The sequence below is a fragment of the Fringilla coelebs genome, assembly GCF_963513975.1.
Source record: "Fringilla coelebs genome assembly, chromosome: 12".
Lineage (NCBI taxonomy): Eukaryota > Metazoa > Chordata > Aves > Passeriformes > Fringillidae > Fringilla > Fringilla coelebs.
In genome coordinates this window covers 14,402,748-14,414,926 of record NC_140038.1, presented here as the reverse complement: position 1 = coordinate 14,414,926, position 12,179 = coordinate 14,402,748, and the positions used below count along the sequence as shown (strand labels likewise).

The following is a 12,179-nucleotide window of genomic DNA, read 5'->3' as shown; positions in this document are numbered from 1 at the left end:
TGTGAACAGCCAAGGGGTGAAGAAGAAATTATTCCAGCTCCTACTAGCTTTCTTTTCCTCAAGGCCTATATCTGAGTTTGCAACCTGCCTTTTCAGTTTCCACCTCCCATAGCCGAGTCTCAGTTGAATGAACTGGCTGAATTCCCACCTGAGCAGGTTCAGCTCTCTCCTGGCCACCCTTGCTTCAAAGCCTCTGTCATGTCCCTGACCCCTCACTGCTTTATAGCTGACTGTCACCTGCCAGGCTTGGGTCTGGGAGCCCAGGGGTGGGACTGAGCTGACCCAGCCTAGCTGAGCTCTCCTGCTTTGGCTCTGTGCTTCAGAGCCTCTGCCTTTCTGCTTGTGTACGGATTGGGGTCCCCACAACAAGGTCCTGGTTGTGCTAAGTACAAGCAACATGAGACTGGGGGTATGCAGCAGGGCTTTCACTCAGCTAACTGAGCTTGTCATCACTCAGCAGCCTTGAAAATCAGGCTGCTCCTGAGTTTTACCAGATTCATAGTGTTTAGAAACCTGAATTGAAGTTAAACCCTCTGATGATGCAAAAAATGGCTTGGTGCAAAGCAAAGATTTTCAAGAAGCTGTACCTAGGATATCCTCACTGGGATGAGGGAGTAAAGACAGAAGGATGGGGAACAAAATGGATTGACACTTTTCAGAAATACATTAGTGCAAACTGGCTACTTGGGTGTTTTAGCAGGAGTGTGAGTGGGGAGAGGGCAGGCTGCTGGCAGGCCAGTGCAGGGTGTGCATCAGGCTGTGAAAATGTATATCCAGGTGAGGGGCTGGCGAGAAGCTGTGAATTTACAAATAGGAGGAGATAGTTGCTTTTGCTGGTATTCAGCCTGGAGGTGACAAAAAGACATATTTTCACTCCTGTCCCAAGTGGCAGATTTATAGCATGCAGAAAATTGACTTGGAATGCCAGCCCCCTGTCAGCTGGGAATGTCTCTGAGCTCCACACTCAAAGTTTATTCTGTAAGAACTTGGTAGCCTTGGTGGTAACTAGCAGAGTTTGGACCTAGCCTGGGAGCATCATTAATGGTGACATGTCAGAGAAATACAAAGGCAGGCTGGGAAAGAGTCTGTGCCTCCAAGCACACTCTTTGAGAGAAAAAGGATGCAAGCACCCTCCTCCAGCCTTTGGCACTACTTCTTGGAGCTGAGCACAGAACAGTAAAACATTTTTTCTCCTTTGTCAGCTGGCAGAAGAGTTGTGCTGCTATGCATAATACAGGAGCTTTAAAAGCAAACATGCATGCAGCAGAGGTGTTGGAAAATCCCTGTAGCCATTGCTTTCTGAGAGCTGTGTTTACAATCACAGAAATATATTCACATTGCTGCTGCTCAGCTCCTGATCACACACAATAGAGAGATGTTATTTAAATAAACAACCGAGTTCATATGGAGACTTGTTTCGTATTCTTTTGGGTGACTATTTGTTATGACAGCTGAAGTACTCTGGCTTCTGACACTGATAGCAATCACTGATGTGTGATGTCAGGGCAGGAGATGAAACAGGAGCCCTGGATTCTGGAGTGGTGCTCAGGAGTCCTGAGGTCTTTGACCAGAAGGTGTCTTTTAGAATGAGTAATAATAAACCTTGCAATGTTGACTTCAGTGCTCTGCCATTTGGGTGAATATTCTCCACTTGATGGAGGATAGGGCAGTTCCAGGGGTTATCTAAGGGTGGCAGTGAATGGGGGAAGATAACATACCTTTCTGGGAAACTGAGAAGATTTTTGTCCTTCCTATCAGTAAGAATAACAAAGACAGAGTGACCAAACATAGCAATTGGCAGACTGCATCAGCCTGTGCTCTGTCTTTCCTAGTAGCCAACAGCAGAGACACCGGCAAGGATGTTCACAATAGATGGATGAAAAATCGTCAGCATCAATTCTTAATCCATAATAGCTAAAGGTTGTTTTCAATTCTGAAAGTGCAGGGGTTTATATTCTCCCCAAGATGTTTGCTAGTGTTAGCTGTGCTTGTTCAAGCTATTCCTGTTATCCACATAAATGTGAAGCTTTTGCTCTTCACCTCTGCCCTGTCATTTCGGGATGGTGAATGGAAATGCACTTCTAGGCTTCACTGGCAGCACATCACTGAAGAGGATGTTCTCTGTCCTTGATATTTCTCTGTCTTCAAATCCATCCTGATTGGCAGCCAGCCCTCTAGTATCTGCTGGATTGGTTTCAAGATTCAGCAAGATTTTTTTTTTTAACTCCTTCTGTTCTTCACTAAATTTTGGACTTAATAGCTGAAATGGGACCCACACATTCTTTTCATGTGGGACCTGGCAAATTCTCCATTCCTGAAAAGGTATTTCTGGAAAAAAATATGTCAAAGTATCCAAAGGAGATAATTCAGAGCAGAGGAGAAAATAACGGATTAAAGTAAGCAAGATGGCAATTATGTTCTCAGAAAACTTCTAAAAACATGTCAGAAGTTTATTGACAGAAAATCTTCTTCAGAGCCGTTTGCATTCTGACATGCAAACATGTCATGGTGCAGTAGATCAGCCCTGGTTAGGCTGGGACTGAAATGATTGCAGACAGTTTGATGCTTAAACTGGGCTTTGAACCTCTCATAAGCTGGTAAGAAATTCTGTGCGGGCTATTGTCTATCTGCCATTAGTTCAGCCTCTCCAAAGCTGCTTCTGTTTATTCACTTGGTTGCTTTAGTAGACAATGGCATAAAGGAGCCTTCTCGGATAAAACCCCGATTCCATTTAAGTATTGATTTATTGGATGCTAGGATTGCAGCCTGACATGAGGATGGGTTATAAAAGCAAGCCCTGGATGGTATGGTTAGGGAGTCAGGCCCCATCTCTGGCTGAGTTGCAAGGCCCTGGGTATTACCTGTGGGTGACTCACAATCTTTTTTGTGTTGCTGTAGAAGTGGAACGTGGTTTCCAGGCTAAACGGCAAAATACGCTTAAGCCATGGAGTCCAACCAGGAATCCTCACTCTTCCTGGTGAAGATATTGGAGGAGCTGGACACGAAGCAGAATACTGTTTCTTACCAGGATCTCTGCAAGTCCCTCTGTGCAAGGTTTGATTTATCCCAGTTGGCCAAGCTCAGAAGCGTGCTGTTTTACACTGCTTGCCTGGATCCTAATTTCCCAGCGACTTTGTTCAAAGACAAAATGAGATGCACTGTAAACAATCAGCAATCAAAGAAAATCATGGTTGCAGCAGATATAGTAACAATATTCAACCTCATACAAATGAACGGGGGAGTGGCCAAGGAGAAGCTTCCAGTTGCAAGGCACAAAGTGAAGAAGAAGGAGTCCTTTGAGTCCTGCAGGTCTGACACAGAGATCTGCAATATGGCAGACTGTGTGCCTGACTGCGTGCCCAACTGTGAGCTCAATGACCAGGACTTTAACCGGGGCTTTCCAGTCAGAAGGTCTTCGAAATGCAGAAAGATGGACTGCAAAGACTGCCAGCAGTTCGTCCCCTCATCAGAACCCAACTTCTTGCTCGGTGTTAATAAGGACATGAAGGGCCGGGCTGCCTCTCTGGACAGGCTGCAGGCGCTGGCGTCCTACTCCATCGCCACATCCCCACCGTGTGAGATGCAGAGTACCTACTTCCCCATGAACATTGAAAATGAATCTATTTCAGACCAGGATTCCTTGCCCATAAGTGCAGGCTTAAAAGAAACTTTCATTTCAAATGATGAGCCCTTCATGATGCAGTCGTGTGTCCAGAAAAGAAATATATTCAAAGAAGATTTTCATAATCTGATTACAATATCTCCCAACTTAATACCATCCAACAAAACACCAGAAGATGGACACAGAGAACCTCAGAATAGGAAGGAAAGCTCTAAGCAGACTTTCTTCAACCATAGCTTTGAAATGCCATACAGCAGCCAGTACTTGAATCCAATTTATTCTCCTATACCAGACAAAAGGCGAGTGAAGCATGAAAGTTTAGATGATCTTCAAGCTTCAACATATTTTGGCCCAACTACTGTTCTTGGACCACAGGAACCCAAAAAGTGGACTGGAAAGCCAACCAAGCAAACTGCCTGGCCAGCTAAAAGCTGGAGTTTAAATACTGAGGAGGTCCCTGACTTTGAACGCTCATTTTTTAATAGGAAGCAGGCTGAAGAGAAACCTCGATACCAGAGTTCGAGCAACCCATCTCCAAACTTTCCTTCAGTTGACAGGCATCAGTCCTACCTAAATGCAAAGGATCAGCAGCCAATTATGCAGGCAAACTATGCTGTGAAACCCAACGGGCATAAACCTAAGGAAATTCCTTCCATTCTAGATGTGGAGAAACACGAGCCAGTCAAAAAGTTTAAGGATAAAAGCATCAACTGTACTTCTGTGCAGATCTTAAGCATTGACAGGACCATGAGTGTTGGGACACAAACGGAGCAGCAGGTTCTGGAGCACAAGAAATGCAAGGATTTGTGTGCAGCAGGCCAAGGCAAGTACAGCGAGCGGCACTCTCTGAAGCAGTCGGATGACGACTCTGAAATCGTGAGCGATGACATCAGTGACATTTTCAGGTTTTTGGATGACATGAGTATCAGCGGGTCCACGGGAGTGATGCAGTCCTCTTGCTATAACAGCACTGGTTCCTTGTCTCAGGTGCATAAATCAGACTGTGAGAGCTCACCTGAGCACAATTTGACTAAGATCTCCAATGGGAGTGCCTGTAACAAACTGGATAAAGTGGTCAGGACAGATGTCAGTAACACAGATGATGAACTGAAAACGAGTGTCTGCAAATTAGTCTTGAGGATTGGTGAAATAGAGAAGAAACTGGAATCTCTCTCAGGTGTCCGAGAAGAAATCTCTCAAGTCCTGGGAAAATTAAGCAAGCTGGATCAAAAAATCCAGCAGCCAGAGAAGGTCAGTGTACAAATAGATCTCAACTCTTTGACAAGCGATGCCGCGTCAGATGAGAGCAACTCCCCGCAGATATTTCAGTGCCACAATACTCCTCATGGAAGCAAACTGGAGAATAATCCAGAATGGTGCTGTTCAGATGCCAGTGGAAGTAATAGTGAGAGTCTTCGAGTTAAAGCCTTAAAAAAAAGTTTGTTTACTAGGAGATCATCAAGATCACTAACAGAAGAAAACAGTGCAACCGAATCCAAAATAGCAAGTATTTCAAACTCTCCCCGAGACTGGAGAGCTATTACTTACACCAACCAAGTTGGCATTACAGAGGAGGAGGTGAAAGAGAGAGATGGAGGAGAAAATAAGGACTGGCACAGGAAATCTAAAGAGGTAATTTCAACTTTAACTCACATAATAAATGCTTAAAAATAATGTGGTTATGAATGCCTTCCATAGTCATCACAAACCTCGGGGTATGACAATGCTTTGCCTTGCCATGTTATGCCTCCCTTTATTGTTACCATAATTGAGTGATTTTGTATCTCTAGGTTCTTGCTTGGCAGCTGCAAAATGGCCACGTTGCTTCTCAAAAGCTTTGCTTTTTTGCAAAGGAAAGGGTGGTAATGTGGGTGGCATCTTGGGAAGGTGATGGTATTCTTCATCATCTGCAGCAATATAAGGAGGCATGGTAATTACCTTGGTGGAAAGGGTGTGGGGAAAATTGAAATTGTCTAGTGATTGTTTTAGAAGGGATATTTTGAAATTGAATTGTGATGGCTTTTATCAGAGAAGTATGTACATATTTGAAAGCCAACAAAACAGACTCATGGATTCAAATCCCTCAAGGAAAAAAACCCTTGTATTTGTGCTGTGAGATGCTCATTGTAGCTACGTTCTCTCTATCTGACTTTCATGGTCATTCAAATGAGTCTTAAGCTTCCTGTTATGGAACTGCAGCATAGCTGTGCTCTTGGTTTGGCTGGGCAGAAAAGCTCTGCCCTTCCTCCCAGCAGCTTCCCTGGCTGCCCCTGGGCAGAGCTCTGGGTGCTGCTCTGTGGACCTGCAGGGGTGGGGGCTTGCTCCTGTTTGGGGAGGGGGTCCTGCAGCCCCTGGTCAGTGTGACCACAGGACAGGCATGCTGTGCCTTCTTACAACGGGGTGTGAGGGCAGAGAAGGGTTGAGAACAGAGAGGAAGAGGTTTGGTGGAAGGAAGTGCATTTGGGTGAACAAGAAACCACAAACCATGGGTTATTGCTAGACTGCAGAGGGGGAGGAAGGCGGTCCTTAGTGAGCCCAAACCTTGGCTTTTGTGTTCATTGCTTTGCTTTGGATGACATGCTGATTTTGAGAGTCCCTCCCTGACTCCTTCAGTGGCCTGTGGCTGACCCTGGATGGTACCACAGCTGCTGCAGTGTCAGGTGGGGGCATCCCTGAAGAATACTTCACATTAGGGTTTGATCTGGAAACAGAAACCTGAAAGCCTGCTTGTGTCTTTCAGCTTTTGCAGATCAGCTGGGCTTCTCTGGATGTCAGGGCCATTTTCAGAATATTTTTTTGATCTATGAACAGCACAAACCCTAAATTTCTCCTGTTGCATTGTGTTTGTGTTAGAGCTGTGTCTGTGAAATACCTCAAAACCTCTTTGGTTTGTTTGTGAGAAGAAGGTGGGCAAATGCATGAAGGCCATCCAAACCCTTTATCCTAACTGGTCTATTTTTATCATATGGTGCTTCTGAAAGGAATATCTCTGTCTTTTGTGTTTAACTCCCTCATAGTCTTGTTTTTTCTCTCAAATTCTTTTAAACCCTATTGCAGGCAGACAGGCAATATGAAATCCCACAGCCACATAGACTCTCTAAACAGCCAAAAGACGCTTTCTTGATTGAACAAGTCTTTAGTCCTCATCCCTACCCTGCATCACTCAAGTCCCACATGAAAAGCAACCCTCTCTACACAGACATGAGGTTGACAGAGCTGGCCGAAGTGAAACGTGCCCAGCCATCGTGGACCATAGAGGAATACACGAGGAATTCGGGGGATAAAGGCAAGATTGCAGCCTTGGATCTACAAGTGAGTCTCATTTGTTTAATTTAAATGGCCTGATTGGAAATGGATGTTGCCAGAATATGCATTTAAGAAGGGATTTGGATGGCTCAGGAAAGAGCTGTGGATTGTTGAGCCTCTAATCTTGCTGATCCCTATCCATCCTGGCCAGGGACAATGAAGAATGTGAATGCTTTGTTTCTGAATGGTGATCCTTGACAGGCTGATGCTCCCAGCTTATTCTGCAATGGAGAGACATCCTCTAAGCCATCGTGGCTTTAGTAGCTCTAAAGAGGAGTTGGGGAATAAGGGAGGGCATAGGTGAGCTGGTCCCTAACTGCAGCAAGGCAGCGTGGTGCAGGAGCTGGGACTGCTGCCTTTTCCTCTGTCTCTGAATTATTCACAGGGAATTGCAATGTTAGGTTTGTTTTTTTTTTCTTCCATTTTACCAGGAACACAAGACATCAAATACTTGTAGAAGACGTTCAATACCTCGACTGGTTTTGAAACACGTCACTGTGGAAGCTTTGAAGTGGCTGTTGGAAACCAGCCAGGCAACTAATGCTGTGTCTAGTTTGCATTTTGGTTCAGCTTGGAAGTGTGCAGGCTCTTGTGCAACAAGCAGAGGAGACACATTCAAATTTTACATTAACGTTTTCCCGACACAAAATCACAAACCTGACATAAAGTGAGCACCCACACTGGATACCCTGTGTAGTCTGATAAACACAGCACATCTTTTAGGAAGGAAGATATCTGAGCAGAGATTTATAGAGGAGACCTGAAGGATGACATCCAAAATGTTGCATTTCTTGGTCTCAAAACCTAAAATGTGTCACACAATGAAATGCACACTGATGTGCAAATAACTGTGCATCCTTTATATGCACTTTGACAGCAGAATGTAGGACCAGTGGGGAGGTCTGGTGCTGACCTCAGGCATTTTGGGCTCTGTGGGCAGCAGTCTGTGGGGTGCAGCCGTGCTCAGGGAGGGAGTCTGCTTCTCTCCACAGCTTGTCTGCCAGGGGAAGCAGTGTTGAAGAGTCTGAGACTTTGCTGCTCCGTGCTAGCCCTCAATGGCTCAGTGCTGAGGCACCTAAGCCAGCTCCCAACCCATCAGACTAACCCCTAGGAAAGCATCGGGATGCTGTGCCTCGGGACCCTGAGCTGGCTGATTTGGATTTGAAACCATCACCCACACCGTGCTGTAGTGCAACTGCCAGGAGTGTTTGTGCAGGAATTTGTGCACAACAAATTCACCTCCTTGCTTGGCTCATGCCAACTTCCCTGTCCTCACCAGCACCTGCTCCTTGCTGTGGCTAAAGTGCACTCGGAGAAAAACAGCAGCACAGGGAGAAGGCTGCATCTTGCCTCAGCTCCCTGCTGCTTTTTGGGTCTTGAAAGCTTTAGAGGGCTAAATTCCTAACCCTGGCATTGCAGGCTGTGTGCTAGAGCAGGAATGGGCTGGAAGAAGTTCTCTGCAGCAGGCAGTCACAAAGCATGGCTTACCTGCTGTGTGAGGCAATAAGGGAGGTGATATTTGGAAGCAAAGCCCCTCTGGGAGAAGTGTTCTCCATCTGCTCCTCGTTGGGCTGTTTTGTTCTCTGTAAGCAGCTCTGCATGACTGTGAGCAAACCAGAGAAATCGGCTTATTGCCATCATTTATCTTTAGGATAAAGGTGATAGAAGTTTACTGGTTTGATTCTCTCCCTCCAAAAAGATTGTCAGAATTGCATCTACCCTGCAAAGCCCATGTCTAGACTTTATAATGGAGCTTACTGACAAACTTAAAAAATAGACACAGACTGATGAGTGGGTTTTTTTTCCCCAGTGATTAAGTTTATTAGAACTGAAAGTAAATACATTATGCCTTAATGAACATTCCTACGTCTGGCAATGAAATGGGAAAGGAAGCTGATTAACAGTAATGGGCCTTTTTAATAATGCATCTTCTTTCTGAAGTAGTTAAAAGGTCAATGCCAAGGCAGATGGGTCCAAAACTGCAATTTCCTTGAAGCATACTGTGCCTATCTTTGGGCCTTTTCTACCTTTGTTTACTTAAAATTTCTCCTGGAGCCTGACAAGTCTGCTGGGTTTTCCTCCAAAAAAAGAAATTGCCAAACTAGTCAGGCCCAAAGGTTGTCCCAGGTGTGGGCTCTGTGTGAGATTCATTGCTTTGCTTTGTGTATGATGATGCACTGGGATCAGACAGTGTCAGGCTATTTTCTGATGCCTTTAGAGATGAGATTGCTGCCTTTTTTCACAAGGCTGAAACAGGTCATTCAAAGCCCTAAAGATACAATCACAGGTGTGGCTGATGGCCTCTGTTTCAGCATCCTAACACTATCACAGAGGTGTCCATGAAATGATCATAAAACCATTGTTCAATTTTCATTGTCTATTTCTGAGATAGCCATAGAATTGCTTCTTTTAGTAGTTCTTTACATAAAACAAATGCTCCTATCAGGAAAAACAAAGTTTCAGCCAGTAGCTCGTGGCCACAAAATCTGAATTAGTAAATTAAAGGCTAAAGGATTAGTCAAATCCTTCTCAAGTCAGCTGGAGTTTCTTTGCAGAGTCCAACAAGCTTTGGATCAGGACTGTTACAAGAACAGAAATGGTGTGTGTTAGGGTATTCTCACTGTAATATTTTTATATGGAATCTTTTTCATTTTTTTTTTTAAAGAAATGGGCTTTGGAAGCCTCAGATAAAGGAGACAGCTTTGGTGAAATGCTGTCATTTTTCAAAATGTTCTTTTTGCTTTACTCCTTTCTGCTGATAAGTTCAATATAATGTGTAGACTTTTGGTTTCCTCAGTTTTCCCCTTATTTTCCTCTAAAACAGAGGTTAAAGGGGGGAAAAAACAAGCAGGATTGAAATGGAGAGCTTTAAGAGCTCATAAATACTCAGGAACAAAAAGCTGTAAGACATAAAAAATAAGTAATTCAGATGGAAATACTGATGAAGCTCTGCAGGTTGCCTGTGTCCCCAGGCAATGCCTTTCCAGAGGAGGGTCTGTAAATTGCCCCTGCAGCAGGGCTGGGTGCTGGATGGGGCTGGGTTATCACGCCCTGCCAGCAAATCATGGTGACAAAATTAGGGTTAGCTTTATAAAATGTAGCACATGAGGAGCATATATTAAGAACCTTTCCCATCAGCTGAGCTTTAATAATTTAAAAATTATTAACAGTAACAGGCCGGCACTTGCTGACACCTCTGCTGTCGAGCAGATTAAAGAGATCTTATTTAAATGCCATCCAAGATGACGAAGTTTCCGGTAAATCAGAGGTACGTGAGGGATTTTGGAGCAGAATCTTACTGTTGCAGGAGTCTATTTTTTGCAGTATTTTTTTACCACTTTCATCAGCTTTATGGAATTGGGACCAGGAGATGAAGGGGTGTGAGAAGTGGCAATAACCCACTTTATCCTGATAGCAGATCCAGGTGCAGCTGGGAGGCCTCCAGGAAGATCTGCTTCGCTTACTTATTTTATTAATGGCAGACCCCAGACAATTAACAACCGTTTCCTTTTAATTTTTAGACTCAAGAATCTTTAAACCCAAACAACTTAGAGTACTGGATGGAAGACATTTACACTCCTGGCTACGATTCCTTGTTGAAACGGAAAGAAGCCGAGTTCAGGAGGGCGAAAGTTTGCAAGATCGCTGCCCTGATCGCAGCAGCCGCTTGTACAGTTATCCTGGTGATTGTGGTGCCCATCTGCACCATGAAATCCTGAGCCTGGGCACACACCTGTGACCCCACAGCCACCTGTGTCTCGGAGAGCTCACGCTGTGTGTCAAATGGCTGCTGGCAAAACTGTAAGGAGTTCGCTAAGGGATGATGTGCTGAGGATGTCCCGGTGGAGAATGGAGGCAGAACGCAGAACAGCCAGAGATACATTTTTGGCAAAGTCCTATTTTAAATAACAGACTGTGGGGTGGAGTTAATGGGAGCTCGGTTCGATTTTTATGCATTTTTAAAAGTGCAATATTTTTTTTTTTTTTCCTAAAGGAATGATATAATGTTTTACAGAATCAGAGTCTGATGAGAATCCAGGCAAGAGGGGAAAGCTGTCTGAGCTATGTTGCATTTAAAGGAGTACATGGAGGTAGCACCGTATAGAAGGGAATGTTCTATATGCATTACATTGAGGAGCTAGGGAAGTCTTAACAGCTCTCTGCAGTGTTGAAAACTCTGAATGTATTGTATTTATTTTATAGTATTTATGTATTTCATGATCATTTGTTCGAAAGCAGACTGTGTAGCTGTGAACAGAGTTCATTCCTGCGTTCAGATTAAAAAGGGCTCTTTGTATTTGGTCTTGCCCTAAGACCTACTCTATCATCTCTGAGTACTTAGTTAAGTGCAATGTGCTGCAGACCAAAAAGATTATGTTTTAAAGCAATCACAAGAGGTTTTAGTTATTTCTGTTGACTAACATTTGCATAGAGCTGGCAAACTTGCTTTGCCAAAAGGGTATTCTTTACCTCTGCAGACAGTGAAATTGTCTCAATTTCACTCCTGCCAGCAAGTAAAGCTGGCAAATCAAAGCAACACTCTGTTAAAGTTCTTGGAAATGTAATCTGAACAGTTACAATTTTTTTTCCCACAAAGTCTTTGTGCCTTTTTTTAGACTCTAGGTTAAATAGAACTGTTTAATTTTTTGCTATTTTAAGCCCATAACATAAATCACAGCATAATGGGTACTAATGGAGGTCCTTTTCCTGCAAGCCTTCTGTACAGTTCTGAGTGCTCCTCAAGCAGCAGGGCTGGTGGTTACTGAGCACTTACATTAAGGGCACAATTTCTCAGCACTGGTAGAAACTTGCTGCTGGTGCAATGCATTCAGCACAGGGAGATCTTTTGCTTCCCTCTTACTAATGTACTTAAGAATGTTGGTTGAATCTACTGGACAGCAAGCAGTCTGTATCCCAAGGGAAATGTCCATTTGATGCTTTATCCCAAATGCAAATAGCAGGTTCGATGGAATTCTCAGGCTGGGACAGAAACTGCCTGTCATGGTTAGTGAAAGCAAAAAAATCCAGAAAGTATTACTCTTCTGTTGAGTGTAGGAAAAAAAAGAAAAAAAAAAAAGAAAAAAAAGGATTTTCAGGAAATAGTGTGATCCTCCAAGGGGAAGGAGATTCTTTTAGTGATCCTCCAAGGGGAAGGAGATTCTTTTAGTGAATGCTCTTTATGTAGGGTAATTTTGGTTTCTTCAGAAGCAGCCTCCCTACACAATGACACAGCAGCTAAGAAAGCACTGGA

General features: G+C 44.0%; 1 protein-coding gene across 1 annotated transcript; it reads left to right on the top strand.

Moving 5' to 3' along the window:
* Positions 1 to 2,944: 2,944 nt before the first annotated feature.
* MINAR1 (membrane integral NOTCH2 associated receptor 1) lies at positions 2,945 to 10,647 on the top strand (the record flags this gene model as incomplete). Its single annotated transcript, XM_084213545.1, has 3 exons — positions 2,945 to 5,254; positions 6,680 to 6,934; positions 10,450 to 10,647. 3 exons carry the CDS (start codon positions 2,945 to 2,947, stop codon positions 10,645 to 10,647), a joined length of 2,763 nt encoding a protein of 920 aa, XP_084069671.1.
* Between the last annotated feature and the right edge of the window lie 1,532 nt (positions 10,648 to 12,179).